Source organism: Elgaria multicarinata, chromosome 4 (assembly GCF_023053635.1).
Source record: "Elgaria multicarinata webbii isolate HBS135686 ecotype San Diego chromosome 4, rElgMul1.1.pri, whole genome shotgun sequence".
Taxonomy (NCBI): domain Eukaryota; kingdom Metazoa; phylum Chordata; class Lepidosauria; order Squamata; family Anguidae; genus Elgaria; species Elgaria multicarinata.
This window is the reverse complement of record NC_086174.1, coordinates 95410831-95434297: the sequence shown is the minus strand read 5'-3', so window position 1 is coordinate 95434297 and position 23467 is coordinate 95410831. Positions and strand designations below refer to the sequence as shown.

Below are 23467 nucleotides of genomic sequence, written 5' to 3'. Positions count from 1 at the left end.
TATCCATTGTCCATGCTGGATGGGGCTGATGGGGGTTGCAGTTCAAAACATCTGGAGGGCACCAGATTGCCTCCCCCTGCTAGCAAAGATTAATCTTTGCACAGAAAGAAATGTGTGTTTGTGCACAACACACCCTGCTGCCACCTCCCCCAGCCTGTGCATATGTTATCAATTGATTATCTTGGGGTGAAGGTGGAACTGACTAGGTACCCTCATCCTGACCTGTAGCAGGCGATAGGCCTTGTCAGGACTGACAGTACCAATCTCATGTTGGTGTCGGAGGGAGAAAATAAATCCTTGCTCCTCATCTTAGAGTTGTGTGCATTGTTTTCTGGAGTTAGCCCTTGAAATGGCTGAGGGGTGTGTGTGTGTGTGTGTGTTTAAAGAGATCTCTTTTAAAGTGTCTAAACAGTTTTTGTTCCTCACTGAGAGTTCATGTATAATATGGCCAATGGCCAAAAATAATTGTCATTATTATATTTTGCTTCAGTGTTTGTGGCTACCTATGTTTTTAGAAGATTGGAAGCTTTAGGGTTGTAACAATTTGAATAACTGTAATGATTATTTCTATATTAAACATAACTTGACATATGTGTACATGTGGTGGGGAGTGGTCAACAGCCAATTCAAATGTTACGTTTCTTGGATGGAGGCCACCAAAACTGCTTCATTTGGTGATGCATCATATTTGTATGGGGTTAGTGCTTAAGTCGGGTTAATCACATGAACCTGTCTGTAATCAGGTGCTATCAGAGATGCACAGTTAAACTCTTCTGAGCCTGAACAGTTAGAATGTGTAACTCTAGTTGTTGCAAGCAGATATTGCCAAGTAAACAAGCTGCTCTCTCTCCCTGTGATCAGCTTTTGGGATGTTTTATTTTAATATTTACTTTAATATTGCCTAGAAACCCACAATGATGGAGAAGATGATCAGGACAAAGGCAAAATCAAGAAATTAGTTTTAGATGGGTAGAGCAGGAGCTAATCTATATCCATCTTGGATGTATCCTACTCTTACTTCAGGGTACTCACTCAATGCAGCATACATTGGTTTTCTCCATGTTCATCCTTACAATAAACCTGTGCTGTGTGCACAAAGTGAGCTTTACCAAACAGGGATTCAACCAAGGTCTCCCTGGTCAAAGTCCCAATGGCTTATCCCACTGCATTACATTGGTCATTGGTTCTAACTTTAAAACTGGATACCTTTGTTAGATAGGAAGCATTGGCAGATCTGCTTTCAGGATGTACAATGTATTGCTGCTGTTTTGTGAATAGGCAAAACCATCCCCTTTTTTTCTTCTCATTTCTGAAGTGAGCCCTACTTAAAGAATGGTCTTGTCAGATCTAAAGCTTTGCAAGAGCTGGATCCAAATCCACAGTGTGTATACATCAACACCACCATGATGGTAAGGCAGCATTTATATTGGAAGTTAAAGTTGAAATCATGGCAGCTCTTGAGGAATCCTTTCTCACATAAATCCAGTGAAGTCAATTGCCTGGTTCAGACAACACGCTAAACCATGCTGCTTAACCACAAAATGGTTAATGGAAAGCATTAAGGTCAATGCATTCCGTTAACCATTTTGTGGTTAAGCAGCATGGTTTAGCGTGTTGTCTGAACCAGGCCAGTATGACTGCTCTTTTAATTAAGAGTTGATGGGATCGACAGAGTTAGAAATATCCAACTTTTATTTATTGAGAAAGGATGGATAATAAATATTTCAGGGTCTTGCAAACCCTTAGTTTTGTATGTTTGATTTCAAGATGCTACCAACTTACAAAAAGCCCCCATTTTAATGGTAATTTTTAAACAATAGAACTACGGATGACCAAGGGTTTATTATCACTGTGTGTTGTTTTTAAGGAGCTCCTGTAGCTTTCACTTAGATATATTGATGGTAGAGACAGTGGAGCTGTAGGACTCATTTTATCTAGCAGGGCCATTGAAAGACTTTGCATAAACAAAATGTGTTAGCAAAGTTAATGTTTTTGCTGTTTGGTATGTGATGTGATCTGATGGTAAATTTGTTTTTTTTCCTTTCTCATCTTCTAATATCCCACTTAACTAAGAAAAGTTGCCAGCGGTTTTAAAAAATTACATTTTTTAAAAAAAAAACATTTGTATTTCATATTATCTTATGTTATGGTTGTTTTACGTCTTTTATAATTCTTATTAAAATTATTTTTAAAAAAGAATGTAAATAATTAATAACTACTGTAATAGGGAGGGTGAAGACAAAAGGGAGGGCAGAAGGAATTTTTCAGTGTCTTCAGATAATGCTATAATATGAGGAATAACTGGTATCAGGAGACAGGAAGCAAAAGGTATTAAGCTGGGAGAAGATAGATTTGGGTTAAACAGAACAGGTAAACAATGGGATCTCTTAACCTCCTTTGCTGGAGGATTTAAAGAGAACTTGGATACAGCTTCTAGTGATCATATAGATTTATGTATCATTCCTAATTTCAAGTGTAGCATGCATAAGTGCTAAAAAGTACAATGAAAATGGCTATCTTTATATATGTATTAATTTGATTGGTTTATTTTAAAGTTCGAGGTAAGTGACTCAAAATAGTTTTCCTTATTTAGGAAAATTAATTTTCAGGCTTTGTGAGAAACTTTATATTCTTTTCCTATACTTCTTCTCTCACATGATTTTGTGCAGTGGAATTTGGACTATAGGGATTCATTTATATGTTGGAAATTTTCATCTTTCATGTATTTTGGGGGTGGGGGTTTAAGGGGGTGGGGGTTTAATTTTTGTGAACCGCCCAGAGAGCTCCGGCTATTGGGCAGTATGGAAATGTAATAAATAAGGGGGGAAATCATTTGTGGATCCTATGTGCTTTATCTTTTCCTCCTTGGTGTTCTGCCACCATCCCTTTCCCCTAGTGCTTTTGAAACACAATATGAGTCTAGTTTCTGTTTGCTTTTTGCTTTGTTATGTTCAAGGAAGATTCTAGCAGTGTGGTTTCAGCTAGAATGATAAGCCTGACAGTGACAGAGTTAGCCGTTGTAACAATGCACTGGTGGGAAGACTAAAAGAGGTGGGGAACAAAGATGAAACTGCAGCAAACAGGAGCAAAGTGGTGTTTTGAGGAGCTTTCCAGGGCTGGACTGTACATAAGGATCACAGACTTGGGTCGTCTATTAGGCAGAGTGAGGTAGTCACTTCAGAGAGCTGATTTTGGCCTCACCCTCTTCTACTGACACCAGTACTGAAGATCACACACTCATGCATTATTGTCTTTTATGTTTTCCAGGATGGCTTTTTCTTTTTAAGAAAATAGTTGTTGCAAATTGGCAAAATACTGTGTCTTAGGGAGCAATCCTGTGTACGTTTAGACAGAACAAAGTCTGCTATGCTGGCTGGGGAATGCTAGGAGTTGTAGGTTTTTTTCTGTGAATACAATTGCGCCCTTAGAGAGTTTCCAAAGAAATGTGCTACAGTTTTTCAAGGAATTAAGATCCTCCCTGCCCCCGCCCCCCACAAACACATACACACACAAATCCATGCAGCTGATTATTTTCTTTTTAAAAAAACTTGGTGTCATGGAGTGCCAGAATCAGCAGCAATGAACAGCCTTCTCAAAAAAATTTTGATAAAGGCAAGGCGATTGATATTGGCACATACATCCTTGTACCAACAGTGAAAGATACTGTATTGCTTGTTATCTTAACTTGAAAGCATCTTGAACACTGATGACTGTCGTAAACTTAAGATTTGTTTCTGGAGTGTTGTTGATCTGACTCAGTAATGTTTTCCTGTGTTTCCTAGCTCTTCTTTATGAAAGATGAAGTTTTAAAAGGGCTTATCAATGAGAGAGACCTTTTATTATATCAAAGTTATTTAGATTTTAGAAAACTCAATCATTTTTCTCATTTGGTTGCATAGACTGCTATGCTTTACCATACCATAGCAATATACTAGCTAAAGTTCTGAACCAAAATAAGGTATTGCTGTGCAGTTTTGAAGTATGATCAAAGAAGGGCAATTTTAATCTTGGTTCTATTTTTTAAAAAAAGGTTTCTTTCTTTTCTTGGCAATCTTGTGAACAAAAGGGAATATGACATTTCCTGTTGCTAATCTTGTGATGAAAATACCAAAACGTGATGAGATCAAAATAAAATAGAACCCTAAATTCTAAAATGGCAGCGTTGGACTTTAGTAGCTACCATGTTGTCCCCTCTGGTGCAGAAAACGAACAAATAGCTGCTTAATTGACTCAGCAATTTGTGAAGTCCTTTGCCAGTGACTGGCTTAGAAAGTAACCAACGGTTGCTCCTGTTAGGCTTTTGCAAAGGAGATTTGAAGGTCAATGGTTCAAATCTGGTTTATGTCAGGAGATGTTAAGTGTACATGTGTTTTTCATTCTTTCTACTTTGCCTGTGGAAAAAGTAACTGGATTTTAAAAGTTCAGCTTGTAATAGGCTCCTTTAAATGTACATTGTGTATGTGCATGTACAAATTCAGATTTTGAATCTGTAGTTTTTGTACTTTCAAAGAATTGCAGAACACCTTTGTCAGATTGCTGAGAGTATAAATGTGTTAGATACACAATCTTTAACTTCAGTTTCCTGACCCATACAGTAAATTCAAGTCAGTATCTGTGGTCCTCTGTTCCCCCACCCCACAAAAATTGGCCAGAAATTTTAGAGGTTGAGTTGCATAGAAACCTTTTACTGAATATATACACAAACTTATTTTTTGAGGTTAACTTTTTAATCCCAACTCCACTGATACTACAATAGTCTGAGTTTTAGAGTTCAACCATATGGAAAGTTGCAGGTAATACTCTGTCACAAACAATGCAAGTTCAGTGTACATATAAGGGCATCGGTTTCGTAACAACCCCTGTTTCTAAATTTTAGGAGGTAGGTTGCAATGCTTCTTTCCATTTTTCTGTCTTTTTATTTTACTGCATATAATTTTATTTGTCTAAAGGGATTTTCATTTGGAAATGTTTGGTTACTGATCCAAAAAGATTTCTTGGTGATAGTATATAGCTGTCTTCAACTGTTAGCTTAAAAATAATAATAATTTGTTCTATGTAGCACTTAAAAATAATAATTTGTTCTGTGTAGCACTTACATCTTAGTGCTTTATAAAACTGAGCATACAAATTCTTGCTGCGAATTTGCAATTTAAGGTATAGTATGGGAGGGAAGTAGGAGGGAGGATAACAAAAGTGGTTAAGGAGGGAATATTTGTGCAAAAAGATGCAGTTTTAAATGTTCTAAGCACAGTAGGAAAGGTAGATCTATGAATGCTAGGCAGGAATGAATTTCATAAAATAGGGCTTCATGATCACCCCAGAATGCCGGACACGGAATAATGTACTCAAGTTATAGGAAGCCAGATTCCGGCTGGACACCAGGAAAAACTTCCTGACTGTTAGAGCAGTATGACAATGGAACCAGTTACCTAGGGAGGTTGTGGGCTCTCCTACACTAAACACATTCAAGAGGCAGCTGGACAGCCATCTGTCAGGTATGCTTTAAGGGTGGATTCCTGCATTGAGCAGGGGGTTGGACTCGATGGCCTTATAGGCCCCTTTCAACTCTACTATTCTATGATTCTATGATTTTATGAAACAAAAGTTGGAGACATGTGATAGAACAAGAAATCCTTGGTTGAGGCAATAGTAACATTGCATTAGAAGGAGAGAATTGTGGAGGAGGTCACAAAGAAGGGAAGAAAGACGAGTAGGTGCAAAAGGAATGTGAGCATGTGCAAACAAAAGCAGGAGTTAAAATGGACACAGGGATGCTAGTAAAGAGACAACAACAAAGGTAATATGTGCTTAATGCAAAAGTATCATAAACAAGATGAGCAGTCGAATGGATATAAATGGATGGAATTGTTAACTTTGGAAGACTAAAACAAAGTATATTGTAGTAGTCCAGATGGAAGACGATCTAAGTGTTAAAGGCATAATAGTAAACAAAGGATAACATCTAGAAATATTTGAGAGTGCAATCAAAAATGCTGAGCAAGATTACATATCTGAGTTAAAAGGTTAGATTGTTGCCGAAGCAAAAGACCAAGAAAAAGAAGGAACTATTTTCAGTTGAGATTTTCAGCTCTGTTTCTTTTTATTATATTTCTAGACAAAATAAAGCTTAGATTTAGATATATTTAAATTAAGAAAATGAAAAGAAAGCCAGAATGAAACACCAAGACATGACAAAAGATTAGTAAATGAAGCAGAAGGATCTGGAGCAATAAATAGAATTGCATCTGTGAAAAAAAAATCCTAAATGAAAAGAGAAAAGATAAACATAAAAAAGCAAAGGTCTTAGGACTGACCCCTGGAAGGACACCAAAAGAGAGAGGAAATAAAGAACATGAGCCAGAAACAGTAAATAAAAAAGAGAAACCAGATAAATACAAAAGTAATCTGTATAAATACATTACTGTGAAAATTAACAGAAGATAAAGTAAATAAAATAAAATGTTCACTAGTGTTGGTTATGCATTGTTAGTAATAACAGTCAAAGCAGATTTAGAGGAGTGATGGGCAGAGAGCCTGACTGGAACAGATCAACTAATGAGTTATCAGCAAAGAAAGACAGGCAAGTTGTTCTAGAATTTCAGAAATAAACGGAGTGTATAGAGAGTGAAACTTGGAAAGGTCAAAAAAGTCCAGCAAAGGGGTTTTCTTCCCCTCCCCCTAGAGAAGATAGAACAAAAGCTGGTTTGAGGGATGCAGAAGATGATGAACAGTGTCTTGAAGTTAAAGAATGAGTAGTGGGGGGGGGGGAATAGATGACAGGTCACCAAATCACCTTGCTGGAAGGCCTCTTTGAGAGAAGAGTCTAGGGATGGGTTGTGAATCATATGAAGATTCTACACAAACCCATTCAAAGTAGGTAGTGAGGAATTTAAAAAATAGGTAGGCTATTTTAATCTTTTCTAATCTTTTATTGCTTTCTGATTTACAATATGCCGTGAGGGTTGGATTTGGCAGCAAAGATGGGGCTAAGGACATGGTCAAAGTTTAATCAGTTGTTTCATTAATGAGAAGGGGGAGTTGATGGGCCAGTTGACAGATTATCTCCTGTCTCGTGGTCCTTCTCCCATTCAGAATTAACCAGTTTACTCTCAACAAACCAATGAGTCTGCATATGCCATTACTAAATGTCAAATCAGTACATAAGAAACAAGCAAATCCTGGAAGAGGATATTGACCTGGCTTGTATAAAGAGTTGGAGAGATGTGATAGGTGGAGTCAGCTTGACCCAGCTGTATTCTCCTGTCCTTGGTGCAGCAGCTACACAGGGCCAAAGTAAACATGCTCTTCATCGCACATAGTGCAGCTATGTAGGATAACTTTATTTTACTTTACTTGCATGAGTGCCCCCAATTTGGATTGGAACCACAGTCTTGGATTGGAACCTCACTCATTTTTCCTGAAATTATACACCTCCCTATGGGGAAGGGGGGTTAAAATAAGAGAAAGCAATGTCCATTGACTTTAACACATTGCAAATCTCTATACTTTGGAGGGGTCAGCATCTGTGTACTTGTATCCCCAGCACCTCTCTGTTCAATACAGTAAACATCACAATTTATTTGAACATGCTACTAAAATAATAATTTTTAAAATTGCATTTAATGCATTTTGTTTATTTTGGGCACTATTGCACAATTTACAATCAATGTTTGTTTGTGTTTTTTAAAAGGCTAAAATGGTTTTAGTGGTGCTACAATGATGATTTGAAGAGGAATAATATTTTTAATTTTAATTTTTGTTCTGCCATTCACACACATTCCCAGCATGTTTTACAAAGTTCCAAAATAAAACACATAATTAAAATATACAGTCACAAGTTTAAAAAAGCATGGGCAGCAGGAAGCAGACTAAACAGTCTGGGAAAATAAAAATTTTTCACCTGGCACTGAAATGGCATCAACTGAGCCTCTCTGTAGGGAACGTTCTAAAATCGGGACAGCACCACAATTGAGAAGGCCCTTTCTCTACCAGCCTCCTGAGACACCTTGAATGAAACAGGAATCTGAAAGAGGCATCTCATGAAGATCTTAACATCTGGATAGAGAGTCCTTCAGATACCCTGGTCCCAAACCATTAAAGGTTTTGAATTTCAAAACCAGCACTCTGAATTGGACCCAGACACAGTCCAGGAGCCAGTGCAGTTGAGAGAACGCTGGCATAATGTGATAATAATGTGTTGTCTCAGTAATCTAATTGCTGGATTTTGAAAGAACAGCAATTCTTAACCAACAACCCCACTTGTGGCATGTTACAACAGTCTAAACTTTTTTAAAATCCGTTTTTAAATTTGCTAAGTGTTAATGTTTTGGCAAAGGGGGAGTGGTGAAAAGAAAATTTAAAACAAATTGATTATTTAAATAAATTAAATCCAGCTTTTCCCTAGAATTCCCATGCCCCAGCCAGAATGGCCAATGGTCAGACCATATTATTATTATTATTATTATTATTATTATTATTATTATTATTATTTATTTATATAGCACCATCAATGTACATGGTGCTGTACAGATTATACACAGTAAATAGCAAGACCCTGCCGCATAGGCTTACAATCTAATATGGTAGTTGTGGTCCAAAACATCTGGAGGGCACCTGGTTGGAGAAGGTTGAAAAAAGTTGATAAAATGGTGCTGACTGGAAAATTAATAGTGAATATGTGTCAAAGTCTAGGTGAGTTTTCTAAAACACAGGAGGGCAACAATTTGATGGTGATGTCAAGTAAATAAGCAAGGCAATGGAGCATGGCAACCCACAGCAAACGCTTGTTGTGGAAGTGTACATAATGGGAAAGGCTCAAATAAAATTCCAATGGACATAGGTCATTGTGGATCTGTGCACTGCTGGCTGAAAGAAATAACTCAAGGATCCAGCTTTCAATGCGTTCCTAATTATTCTATACAGGATATTAGTAAGGCTCAGAAGCAGGAATTGTAGCTCTGTCCATGCCTCTCTCCCTTTCCTAGTACTGCGCTGACTTTTGGCAGGGGGAAAGAGAACAGTCAGTTCTCCGGAAGCAGCTCTGCCAAAGAAAAGGGAGCCAAGGACAGACTATTCTGGATCCTTACCCTTCCTAGAAAATGCTACTGATTGTAGTCAATTTCCCTATTAGCTCTATTGTCCAGTATCTCTCCTTTCAGCACCTCTTCCCCCTCACTGTTCCCTTCATTATCCTGGGTCTGCTGTGTGTAGCCAGTGTGAGTTTTTCTGCTGTCTCTGCAGGGCAGGCCCTATCATTCAGCAGTGTGAGGCTGCTGTCACAGACGACAGATACTGGGCTGCGAAGCAGTGACAAGGCATTAGGCATAATGCTTGACCTAAACTACCCTGCTGCTCTCCGGTGCAGTGGAGGATGTTGCCAGCCAGTGTTGAAGTAAGATTCAACTGCCTGATTGACTTTGGTACTTGTAATGTCACCTTTTCCTACAGCAAAAAGCCAGGCAGCAAAAAGTCTTATGCTAGTCCTGTAGCGTCTACAGGACCCGGTGTCACCTAATACTTGTATTCTCTGACTGGGTCAGACAACATAACCAGTGGTGGATTAAATAGTCAATGGTTGGTACCCGCTTAATATTAAATATTGTCAGGAGGACTTTTTTACACCATGGTTGGTTATTTGGCTGAAATAACCAACACTGTACAGAGTTGATTATTTGAATAACCATTGTTTATTGTGTCTTGTGTTGGGCACTGTTGACTATTTTGTCACAGACAGTTGTTTATTTTTGGCAACTGGAGTCCCCTGGCAAGAGTGACCAAAGCATTGGCTGCTGCTCTAGTTCAGCTAGCAGAACTTGCAATGGCTGATGGGATACCAGCGGGAAGACTGAAGGGGAGAGAAGGAGGGATGTGTCAATCAAACACACCATTGACTAATAGTCAACTGGACAATGGCCTTAATCCACACTATGATCATATTGTGGGGGAGTACTCCTTCAATAATCAACCCTGGAGTTGACTATTAACCCACCATTGACTATTGTGTTGTCCAAACACAGCCTCTGTCATTGCCCCAGCATAGTGTATCTTCTAAATCATGGTTCTGCTCACCAGCCCTAACCGCACTCCAATTTTCTCCAGAATGGAAGTACTATCATTAGAAAAATGATGTTGAGTGGGATAAAGTTGCATAGGTGGAATGAAACTTTTTCTTAGCTCAGGGTCAGATATTTGGAATTGGATGTGTGCACAGTATTGAAGTGTGAATACAATATTTTTAATTAAGAATAAAAAGTTAAAGAATAATGGTTAAGATTAATGTCTAAGAAACTCACTTCAGATGTTGCATAACAATATATGTTATATTTTTGTGGTCTCCTTGAAAGTGTGTGTAGAGCTGGCCTTCAGACTTGAAAAAGAATTATGCCTTGAAATGTATTACCCCAAATCCAGCTTGCCTGCTGCTGAGGTCTTTGTAGCCTCAGTGAAGGCGGAAAGATTACCTGTGAGGCCAACTCATTTCACCCACCCAGTGTTTTGCAGCCCAGAAGAGGGTGACATGGGAAGGCCTCACTTCCCCAAATGGGGTAGTCCTGGGGGTGGAGATCTTATAGATACCACTCAGCAGGCACCTGATATGATTGGTGTAGATTAGGTGTAGATTGCTGATGTAGATTAGGGCCCACCAGGTTTCCCTTTGCAGATTTGCAATAACTGTGGCCCAATTTTCATACCATATGCACTTGTCACATCACTTCGTTTCACACCCCCTCCTTTCACCCACAATGTCCACACAAATGTTTATTCTGATATATTGATATTCTTCTCTTCAGAAATGGGTGCTGGGTTAAGCAGGTATCAGGCTTCATTGTGAAGCGAGGTGATTAAGGAGGATAGCACTCTTCAAAAACTTGAAAGGTTGTCATGCAAAGGAGGGCCAGGATCTCTTCTCAATCATCCCAGAGTGTAGGACACGGAATAATGGGCTCAAGTTGCAGGAAACCAGATTCCGGCTGGACATCAGTAAAAACTTCCTGACTCTTAGAGCAGTACGACAATGGAACCAGTTACCCAGGGAGGTTGTGGGCTCTCCCACACTAGACACATTCAAGAGGCAGCTGGACAACCATCTGTCAGGTATGCTTTAGGGTGGATTCCTGCATCAAGCGGGGGGTTGGACTCGATGGCCTTATAGGCCCCTTCCAACTCTACTGTTCTATGATTCTATGAAAATTGCATTGGTATCTTTTTTGCAGAATTTCTCCCCCACCCACCCTTTTACATTGTAAATTTAAAATGCAGAATTGTGTCCTGAACATGCATACATTGACCTTGTTCAGATAACATGCTAAGCCACAGTGGTTAAGCATTTTGAGCTAAACATTATGACTAGGTGTGTCATGTAAACCATTCCTAACCATGGTGGCTACATAACCATAATTTAAACACGCTCACTGACCATTTGCTGCAAAAGGTTAGCAGCCTAACCATGGCTTAGCATATTGTCTAAACAGGCCCAATGTTTCATTCCCTGGTCTTAATCTTCAAGGAAGTTATAGAGTTGCAAGCACATGGAATGCAGGCAAGTGAGATGAAACACTTGCTTTGGTCAGCCAGTTATGAACATCAATAAAGGGTTTTATTTATTTATTTATTTTGTTCAGCATAATTTTGCTTCTTCTAGTTATGTGAAGTGACTCTTAAGATCATTCTAGACTTTTCAGCCTATTTATGCCACTTTAAACACTAGAACAGGTTTACATAACCTGGCACCCTACAACTATGCAGGACCACAACTCCCCAGCCAGGGATGATGGGAGTTGTAGTCCAGTCACAGTGTGCCTACAGCAGTGCTTCTGCCTTCTGCTGTTTGTGGCTTAGCTGGCATGAATCACTTAAAGTGTTTTGTGCTGCAAGCAGCTTCTTTTGTGAACCTGTTTTCTGCCCGTGGCATGTCATAATCTGTGGGTGAAATATGGTCTGTTTGGGCTAAAATCCAAAGAGCAGTGATAAGATCTTCTACATGTTCATGGTGGAGCCCATGTTAGGGTTTTGTCTTTTAAAACACTCGATTTCTCCTGCTTCTTTAAAGTTTGTGCCAATCACACATGAACAGTTTTTTCTTGATGAACTGCCTGAAACAGCAGTTGGGCTTTTTGTCTGCTTTTGTTTGTCTCTTTATACTTTAAATAAACCTTCTTCAACATTATTGTATGGATAGGTTTTAGTTATTAAATATATTTTCAATCAGCCCAATAACCAATGTTCTGTGCTGCAAAATTTCACCAGAGTTTCTGTCCATGCTTTAGCATTCTGAAGCCTCCCTTTCCCTCAAAATGGCCCCTTGTGCCCCACAAAAACATGGTCCAACAGCTGAGGAAAGTGAGCATATGGAGGCAGTCTGGGAGAGCCCTCTTGTGTGCGTACATGGAAATACTGGGTTGCATGCACAGGGTTTTAAGATTAATGATTAAAAGGAAGTCAGGTCTCAAAGAGTAACTAAATTCTACAGTTAGCTTTTCCCCAACCAGGTGGAAAATTATGGGGGAGATGTAGTACAACACATCTGGTGAATGCCAGGCTGGGGAAGGAAGCATAAGTAGATACACAGATGTGCATTAATTTTGCATTTCCTTATGCCAGAATTTGAGGCTCAGCGTCTTCTGGTATGAGCCTTTCTGAATAAGAAGTCAGAGGAGATGTGGAACTTGACAGAGTTCATATTTGAAGCTTGTTTTGTGACCGAGAGGATCATTTTAAGCATCACATGAATAGCTTTTTATACTTGTAAGGAGTATGTGTTCAAGATTTATAATCAACACTAAATGATGGACATGGGGTGGAAAATTATTCACAACTTTATGTTTTTCCATGTATCGGAATGCAGTGTTTAATAAAAACTTAATTGGTAACATTACTAGTCAAATTGGGTATCAGAAATAAATGCTCGTTGAGCTGTAGTTATTGGGCAGTATCCAGCAGGGCACTTATATCCCTGCCAATTCTTTTGCACCCCACCAATTTCGCTCTGGAATCAGAGAGTCCAACTGCAAGGGTGACCCACTGCTTACGCAATGGAGATTTAGCACTTTCTAGAGGAAAGCCCAAAATGTGCTGAAATGCTCTTTTCTGGATCAGGACAGGTCAGCAGAGCACCCTCATGTGAGCTGCAGTGACCTGTTCTGTTCAAGAAATGAGCGTTTGAGCCCAGAAGCACTAAATCTCCATTCTGTGAATGCCCATGCTGATACCTTGTGGAAGAGATTGGCGGGGGCGTTCAATATTTTTCCAGCAACTATCCATAAGAAGCTTACACAGTCATGTTAACCTTAAATATCTTCAGTTCTTAGCACCTTCATTTTTTTAAAAAAAATGTAAGAAGTGTTTGCCATGTCTTAAAATATTTACTAATAATATCCTCACTTCAAGTACTTTTGACTACTTTAGAAGACAACAGATTTTTAATGGTACTTTAAATACATATGACATATTTTTCAGTCTCTTTAAGTAAATGTCAGCCAAATAAACACACTGAATCAGATCTGACTCAAATCTAGGGCACCAGAAAATGTCCCAGAAAACCTGATTCAATTTTTTATGGAAAACCCACATTACTTCCTAAAGTGAAAGGAAGTTCTCTGTGAAATAAAGGTAGCTTTATCCCTGGGTTACTCCTTTAGCAATACTTTAACAACAATGCTTTCCTGATGCCACAGGCCACAATTCTCCTAACTCTCTTCAATCCATTTGCTCTCCAATTTCAATTTTGTGGAAATTAAATTAGGGTTGCCAATCAGCAACCTATTTTCTGTGTTTAGAAAATTTATTTTTATTGTATTGTATTATGCTTACCCACCATAGTACTTTATAGTGTTGTACAACAATCTACCAAACCAAATAAGTCATAAAATAATCATAAAAATGTATATGGTGGCTTGGATCCAGACTTTTTTTCATTCTGGCAAAAGGATGCCCTGAGCTGAGCTCTGCTCAAGAACAAGGGACACATATTTTGCTGATTTCCCCTTGCACCTTCTAAAAATCTGCTCTGGAATGTTGAGAAGCCATTTGGAATGGCGGAGGGCTACATTGGGAATGGGAAAAAATAGTCTTCCCATTCCACCAGCAGGATCCTTGTTTGAATTATAAGCCTTCTGAGATGGGGGAGCCACTCCAATCACAGAGGGCTAAATTAGAATCCAATCCTTTGAAATACATGGGTTGTATCCAACTGTGTTAATCTGTCAGGAAAATGGATTCACACACACACCCGTAGCCCCCCCCCCCCCCGTGCCTCCAAATGTGCTCCAGAGGGTTGGCTGTGACTAGTGGGGAGGAGAGAAACAGGAAGTCCTGTAGTACAAGTGGAAGTCCACTTGCACGATATTGAAAGACACCCTATATAAATTAAGAGTGCAATCCTATGCCTATTGTAGGAATTTTTTTCTGTCTAAACATGTGTACGAATGCTCCCTAAATATCAGAAATCCACAGAGCAGATAACCCATATTTGACTTTGAAGAATCAGGCTGTGTCACGATCCATCAAATTCTTATGTTCTTTCCAGACTCTGTCCAGTCTTGGAGCAAGTATTATTAAAGGTTAAGCAGTTTTTGACAGAATGGACAAGAGCAGCATGATTTCTAGGTCCAACGTTACATCTTCAGGTCTTTCTGATGGTTGACAACCTATCCCTCTGCCTAACTCTTCATCTATCGCTTGTCTCAGTGAGAGAGGAGGCTTCTTCCACCGACCCCAGAGGTATCATTTTATATCTGGTTCCAGTCCAACAATCAAAAGGTGTGGTGCCTGCCAATAGGTTCTCCGATGGTAAGGATTAGGAACTCTTGCGATGCTCATGTTATTTTAAAATAAAACTTGGTTAGAGTTGGCATATTGTACTGCTAAATAATAAGTAAGGTTCATAATAGTATGAAGGGACTAGAATGCATGGTAAAATTGTTTTTGGTTTGAGGGCACATTGCTTAGAATTCTGTTGGAACCGGATGGTTTGATTTGATTTGTTTGTTGTTTTAATGTATGTTAAGAACTGAACCTAAAGTAAACCCACACCTCATAAAGAAATGTGTTATGGCTGATGATTTAAGTTGTTCTGTGCATATTATTGATGAGAATTTTGTTTAGTCACCTGGAGGCAAGTGTCTCACTTTGTTATTAAAGTATGCAACCTTCTTGGGTCTTTGTTCTATTGCATCTGATGTAGACCTTTTTCAGGATACTTAGAACAATTGTGGTTCTTTAAGCCCAGCATGGTAAAATGATGATACCATGGCAAATTCTGCCCTAAAACACCCTTATGACTATTTTCATTTCATTATTATTATTATTATTATTATTATTATTATTATTATTATTATTATTATTATAGCACCATCAATGTACATGGTGCTGTACAGATTACACAGTAAATAGCAAGACCCTGCCGCATAGGCTTACAATCTAATAAAGTTGAAGTAAACGATAAGGAGGGAAAGAGAATGCAAACAGGCACAGGGAAGTGTAAACAGGCACTGGGTAGGGTGAAGCTAAACTGTGTAGAGTCAGAATAAACTCAATATTTAAAAGCTATAGGGAACAGAAAAGTTTTTAACTGAGTTTTAAAAGCTGTGATTGAGTTTGTAGTTCTCAAGTGTTCTAGAAGAGCGTTCCAGGCGTAAGGGGCAGCAGAAGAAAAAGGACGAAGCCGAGTAAGGGAAGAAGAGGTCCTTGGGCAGGCGAGAAGCATGGCATCAGAGGCATGGCATCAGAGGCATGGCATGGCATCATGTATATTTAGAATACATGGACTGAGCCACAAGCAATGATGTCATATTTGTGCAATATATTAATTGCATTCTAGCTAACATAATTTCCTCAGATATAATAAGTTCTGTAGTGGGATGGCAAAACAGGGGCAGGCAACTACTCTGGAAATGACTTTGTTAAGTATAATAATGAGAGAGACCCAATTATCTATGTATTAATTCTGAAGTGACTTCAGATGTGGGAATATGAATACCTCCTTGCAAAAGGTGTTGATATGTGAACTTAAGCAGCAATCCTGTGTACGTCAATAGGGTTTGTGATTTAAGGCTGCAGTTACAGCTTTCAGTCTCTCTCTCTCTCTCTCTCTCTCTCTCTCTCTCTCTCTCTCTCTCTCTCTCTCTCACACACACACACACACACACACACACACACACACACACACCCCTTTTTAAAGGGAGCTTCTTTCTACTTGCCTCTAATAATTACAAAAAAATCCGCATTACAGCTTAGTCTTCTATTATGCGTTTTAATTACTTATGCATTAATTACTGCTCAGCCACTTATTTCCTGTTATGTCCTGAGACAATTAGTCACTACTATAAGCTCCCTGTGTTCAGATACTTTACAGATCATAAGAGAAATGTCATTTTATCAGGCAGCTGACAGAGGTTGAAGTATTAAATTACACTGTTCTTCTGTTTCTTTCTTTTTTTAAGTTGTAGTGTATTTGTAAGAGGCAATCAGTTTCTATAAAGTAATTTTCTCTGAATTATTAAACTCAGCTTTGACTACAGATATCAACCATAATGCAGCAAGAGGTAGTGGATCATATATTGTTTTCTTTCTTGTCTGAATCTTGGAATTGTCAGCTTTTTTCTATATTTACTGATGTTTATAAAACAAGATAGAGTATATTTTAAAAAAAGCTGAACAGACAATCATTAATTAATATTGCAATGCAATTTATGAACATTTGTATTACATAAATATTTAATGAAAACAAGTTTGGTCACTCTTTAAAATACAGCAAAAATTCTCAGTTAAAAACTAATTTTTCCTGATGGGTTTTAAAAACAAGTTTAATTTGTTCTGCATTTTTTTAGGAGTAAATATACTGACCTATATAATTTGGTAACTCTTCAGTCTTCCAAGTAATTTATTGGCTTTATGCAGACCTGGGCTAAGAGGGCTTTAATAGACTAGAATCTCTGTCAAGAGGACTTTAAATGAAGAGCAAAATCCCAGATGTTACATGTACAGTCACAGATGTGGCCTTATGCACAAATAATTTCTCTTGTTAAGCCCATGAAAAGGTGTACTAAGAAAAAGCAAAAGTGGCACTCACAACATAAGTATTTTTTTAAGCTTCTATACTGCGTAATATTTGCAAGTTTCTTTTATACAACAGGGGTTGTGGGGTTTAGTTTAGGACTGAAGTCTTGGCTGGCTTGGAAATCTATATTACTACTACAACTATAACTGAGATTCTGCTTTGGAATATCTATCAGAGTCCTTTCTCAAAGTGTGTGTGGTAAATTGAGCTGTGTTCCTAGGAGCCTGATCCACAGACGTAATCATTGTGATGCAAATAGTTTGGTAGTTCATTACCCTTGCATTAGGAAGATCCTTCAGTGTTGGCCAGAGAAACATTTCCATAGTTAAGCTTTGTGGATTCATAAGTTCACTTACCATGCTGCCAACTACAGTTTATTTGCTTGTTTGAAAACAATGTCCTTTGCAGGAGGGCGTGTGTGGGTGTGATCTGCATTCATAAAAGTAATGCAGAATGGGATTGGGAAACTGGCAGATCTTCACAGTAACCTATTCTGTAAACTCCTGACTCTCTGAAATATATTTTGGAGATTAGAGAATATGCTAAGGTCTGGATCCCCAGCTCACATGTTACTTGCTTGTATGGTTGCAGGCAGACATGAGGAGGAACTCTCCAAAGTGCAAGAAAAAGGGGAAAAAAGTGGACCAGTATAAAATTTAAAGCTCATAGGCACCATTTGGTTGATTTTTCTATATAAAATAAATTTGCATTAATTTTGGCTGTGATGTTGCCAAACATGCTGATTTAACGGCATAATTTTATTTCAAACTATTTTTAAAGCAGGGAAAATACTAACCATAAGAAGAATTTCTTTAAGCAGGATGGTTCGTTCCCCCCCCCTCCCCCAGGTTTCCATGCTGCATCAGCAGGTGTTTAGTCCCTGACTGGAAGCCCACAAAAGAAAGGAAATTCTGAATTAAGGCTCATTATAGGAGCCTTTTCTTCCTTCCATAGGCACATGCTAATAGGAGTGACACACGCATATCAAGAAGAGAATAGACTGCCATAATGAGCCCCAACTTGGAGTTTCCTTCCTTTTGTGAATTTAAGTCAGATTCTGAAGAACCCACTGACACTGGGCACAATGCAACAGGAACTTCTCCTGTGCAAACCCACTGGAATTAATGGGACTCACAGAAGAGCAGAGAGCTTAACGGAGCTTGTGCAGAGGATGCTCCTGGTAGAATAGGCAGAACAACACTTTCTAAAAGGAAAGACTCTAAAGCAGCCTTCCCCAAGTTGGTGCCCTCCACATGTGTTGGACTACAATTCCCATCATGTTTAGCCAGTATGGCCTTGGGAAGGCACCAGGTTGGGGAAGGCTGGTTTAAGGAATGACTTTATCTGGTGCTACGTTTTTCAGGTTCTATATATAGTTCTATATTCTGTAACTTTTTCCACCTAACACAGGTACCTCATGGTCTTCTCCTTCATCCATTCTCCCATATTGTAACCACCATTTCCCCCTAAATAAAATTCCCTGCCCATCTCAGCACAGTCCTCCTCCTCATTCTTGGATATCAGTCTTTCAAGTTAACCATTTTTAATCACCGTAGTTCTTTCTTTCTGTCAAGGCAACTGAATTACTTTCATGTCACTGCTGGATTTTCCAGTTCAGATTTAAAATTTAAGGCAGCTTTCCCTAATCTAGTGTCTTCCAGAGGTGTTGGATTACAGTTGGCCATGCTGGCTGGGGATGATGGGAGCTGTATTTTATTTATTTATTTATTTATTTATTTATTTTTATACTGCTCTCTGGGCAGTTCACATGACAAGAGACAATATAAAACCACATAAAACCAAGTAAAACCCAGCAGTTCTTGCAACCCAGAAAAAGCCTGGTGAAAAGGTGTGTTTTCAGAAGACCTTAAAGATCTTCTGCCCCGTGAACTGTATGAAGTCCAACACATTTGTAGTCCAGTACATCTTTAGTACCCCAGCAATGATTTGGAAGATGATTTAAGACATAGTATGAAGTACCCTGATATCTATTTAATTGTGATTGGCCTTAAAAACCACAGGGTACTCCATCAAATGTATCTAACAATGTCATTCTGCTGACAGAATGCTATTTCTTGCTATTTACTGTGTAATCTGTACAGCACCATGTACATTGATGGTGCTATATAAAATAATAATAATAATAATAATAATAATAATAATAATAATAATAATAGCAATTCTGTCATTAGAACAAGGAAAGGGACAATTGCTACTACTCCCACCACCACCCATCCCCCATGTGCACAGCACACTGCACACCATCAAGAACACTTCCAGAGGGCTGAGAAATCCTCTGGAACAGATTTCCAAGTGGCTCAGAAGGCTGCAGTAGGTGGGGAGGAGAGAGAGGGAGAAAGTCCTGTCACCCTAGCACACATCCACTAGCCCAGTGTTGGGTTTAGCCACCTGTACACACACACTGCTAAACAGCCATTTAGCAGTGTGTCCCAAAGCAACAATTTAGCCATCCCTCATGTTAGCCTTTCATAGAAGCTATGTTTTGGTGTTAAGAGAGATATGAATAATTTACTAGCAACAATTTCAAGCACACCTTTAACTCTTTGACATATTTTTCTTTCTCCTTCTTTACAGTTTCCTCTGCTGGTTATTGCAATTAGTTCTTGTTTAACCTAACAAACTGACATGCAAGAGACAGGAGTTCACTTGTAAAGAATGCCCCTCCAAGGGAGAAAATGGGTCCAAGGCCCAAGCAGGGCTTTGTTCTCTGTGGCATAAATCTGAATCCACTCTTGCATGTGTGGAAGGCACTTTGCTCACTCCTTTCTTTCCCTTCTTACTACACCCCCCTGTGGCATATCCCATACATTTCTCAGCAGTGCATTTTGAAAAGCAGGGGCCTGCCATGGAGTTCCCAAAGCATGTCTTTGGACATTATATATGTTTGGTATATAATCAAAAGTTACTAATTAATAATCTTAAACTTTAGATATAGTTCCCAATTGTAGGCTTTTCTTTCTTTGCCTACAGTATAGGCTCAATTCAGACATCATGAATTTAGCATTCTCAGACAGCTGGCAGGGTTCAAATGAAAAGTAAATCCCAGAGAATAATTGGTGATATTTTGGTGTCATAATCCTAATAGTACTCATTGACTTTAGAATGTATTGACCATTTCCCCTACTGGTAGGCATTCAAAATGTTTTATAAAGCTTGAAATCCATGAATATAAGTTGGCACACAGTCATAAAACTTTACCTAAAATCCGTATTCAATTAATTTTAAACAAAAATGCAAAACAATAATAGAATAGTCTAGGTCCCATTTGTTTTTCAGGAGCAGGAAGCACATTTAAATAAATTAGCAAGAGGAAAGAATTAAATTTTCCTAAAATGGGTTAATAAAGAGAGTAGTTTACTAAGTAGTTTACTACAGCCCCTAATCCAAAACGTCACCAGGTAACTCTGGAGCACCCACACCAGAAAGCTTTGCTCATTTACTTCAGGGTTGGAGGAACTCCATGTGCTATGTTATTACTATGTGCTATCCTCATTAAATTGTGTGCATTTGGAACTCTAGTCTGAGTTGGGGCAGTAACTTCAAGCAATAATTACTTGACTGAGTTCTGTTTAGGAAATCCCACAGTAATTGTACACTGTAGGAGAACTATAACAGGATTACATATATAATCCTGTTTTGTGTTTTGATCTTGACAGACTTCAATATTTGGTGTGGGGGGGGAGGTTATAAGTCTATGGTAACTAAGAATATTTTTCCTGTTCACAGAGCAAGCTTTACATGGAAGGATTTAGAAGCCTAAAAGAAGGAGAACCAGTGGAATTTACTTTTAAGAAATCTTCCAAAGGCCTTGAATCAATACGGGTAACAGGTCCAGGTGGGATTCCTTGTTTAGGAAGTGAGAGACGACCCAAAGGAAAAACAGTACAGAAAAGAAAGCCAAAGGGAGATAGGTAATTAATTTACTAACTTTTTCTCTTCATGCATCTTTCTGAAAGTTGTTGTTTGTAGTTAACAATCATTTATGAAAAGAAGTGAATCTTGAAGACTTGGATACAGTTGTAAAGCTATGGATGTGAATTGCTTAACCTCTAAAATAAAAATTGTGGATTCTTTGGAATTCTCTTGTTATTTCAGGGTTCTTTGGTCTAATCTCAGATGTGCATCTTGTACTTGCTCAGATGAACAAAAAAGTTCTGCATATGCACAAAAGCACATACTTCATGATGATGGTTTGTCATGTGTCAGGGTCAAGTCCTGGCATTGAAAGTGGGCATCTCAAATTTAACTGTAGCATTTATATTTTAAATTTCAGTGGTCCAGCTTGTGTATCATGTGAGCATATGATAGTATGTTATATAAGCTGCCTAAAAAAATGATTGCAATTTTCTTAAGATCGGAACCATATACAGTATTTGTAGTGCTTTGGTATCTGCAGCTGCTATATAGGGACTTACTTTGTAATGCCACCATGTTGCAGAAGTTGGAAGGCCACATCTTAAGTATTGTTGACCTGATACAGCATGCCTTGGGCTTTCAGTTCACTATATGGAGGTCAAATTGTTTTGCTTGCTAATTCTCACTTTAAAAAAAAAAATTGTGTTATGCAGCAGGCTAGTGACAAATCCTGGAAGTTTTAGGATTTGAGCTAGGATTAGAGTTAGACCAGGGTGGAGGTTTCTGGATGTGAAAGAGAATGCTTAGCTGTATAGATCTGTGGCAGCTGATGGAGTGAAAGCTTTGTGTTTCTGATGCTACTTAGATCAAGGATCAACTAAAACAGAAAATGTAGAGATCTACAAAGTTATGTTCGGTTTTGGTAAACTTTTGTGTAGGAATCATAGAATCATAGAATAGCAGAGTTGGAAGGGGCCTACAAGGCCATCTAGTCCAACCCCCTAAATAGAGATGACATCTATTTTAAGCTGAAACTATTTTTCAATTCAGTTGTTAAATTGCTGTATGAACTTTTATGGGGAATTAAATTCTTTTGGGAATTAAATTCTACCCAGGAAGCATCAGTCTGGCAATGAGCATGTGCAGAATAATTTGCTGTTCATTTAAACCCTTCATTGAAATGGTAATTTATAATTTCAGGAATTAAACATGGATTTTCACAAAGTCAGTAAAATTAAGGGCAGTTTCAGGCTCTTTAGTGATTGCATGCATAGAATCATAGAATAGTAGGGTTGGAAGGGGCCTATAAGGCCATCGAGGCCAACACCCCACTCAGTGCAGGAATCCACCCTAAAGCATACCTGACAAATGGTTGTCCAGCTGCCTCTTGAATGCCTCTAGTGTAGGAGAGCCCACAATCTCCCTAGGTAACTGGTTCCATTGTCGTACTGCTCTAAGAGTCAGGAAGTTTTTCCTGATGTCCAGCCGGAATCTGGCTTCCTGTAACTTGAGCCCATAATTCAATGTCCTGCACTCTGGGAAGATTGAGAAAAGATCCTGGCCCTCCTCTGTGTGACAACCTTTCAAGTATTTGAAGAGTGCTATCATGTCTCCCCTCAATCTTCTCTTCTCCAGACTAAACATGCCCAGTTGTTTCAGTCTCTCTTCATAGGGCTTTGTTTCTAGACCCCTGATCATCCTGGTTGCCCTCCTCTGAACATGCTCCAGCTTGTATGCACGTGCATACACACACACACACACACACACACACACACACACACACACACACATCATTCCCCATTTCACTAAACTATCTATATGCAGATGTGCTGCTTGGAAAAATGTCTGGAGGCATAAAGCTAGAGTTGGTCCCTGCAGACAGGCGTAAGAGGTGCATGAATAGGGTGTGGAAAATCCATGCTCAAGCACATGTTCTCTAAATCAAATTTCATGGCATTAGTATATGTGTGTGAGTGTGCGTATGTGTGTGTATGTTTAAAAATGATGTTATTTATGTTCTGTTACATTTTATTTATATATCTATGATATCGTAGCTTCTGTGTTATATTTCGATTTTATTTACTGTTTTTTCTCTGTGCTTGAGCTCTGTGACTTTTATGAGAAGGGATTTTTTTAAGGTGAGGAGGAACCTATGGAATAGGAAAGACTTTTGGGAGAGGGCACAGTGACTGAGAAATCTGCTTTTTTTCCAATTTCTAATTTTGCTAACTCATTACTGAGAAAGACTATAGCAAATTTATACAAAGTTAAACTTTTTTCTGTTGAGCGTTATAGTCTGTCAGGGCTAATCTGTTGGGGTTTGAAGCAAGTGAAAGGCAAGGCTGTCTTTCTCTCTCTCTCTCTCTCTCTCTCTCTCTCTCTCTCTCCTCACACAGTACGTAGTTATTATCTCCTTCTCTCTTTCCTCACACACTACATAGTTAAAGACCCTGATCAGACACCACACTAAGCCACAGTGGTTAAGCATTTTGAACTAAACATTATGGCTTAGCGTGTCATGTGAATCATGATTTA

General features: G+C 38.7%; 1 protein-coding gene across 1 annotated transcript in view; it reads left to right on the top strand.

The window, feature by feature from the left end:
- The window catches only part of LIN28B (lin-28 homolog B), an 85354-nt gene that overhangs the window by 25869 nt on the left and 36018 nt on the right, over nucleotides 1–23467 (top strand). The window contains exon 3 of the mRNA XM_063125757.1: nucleotides 20804–20988. Coding sequence (XP_062981827.1) covers nucleotides 20804–20988 — 185 coding nt within the window. The remainder of the gene's footprint in view (nucleotides 1–20803; nucleotides 20989–23467) is intronic.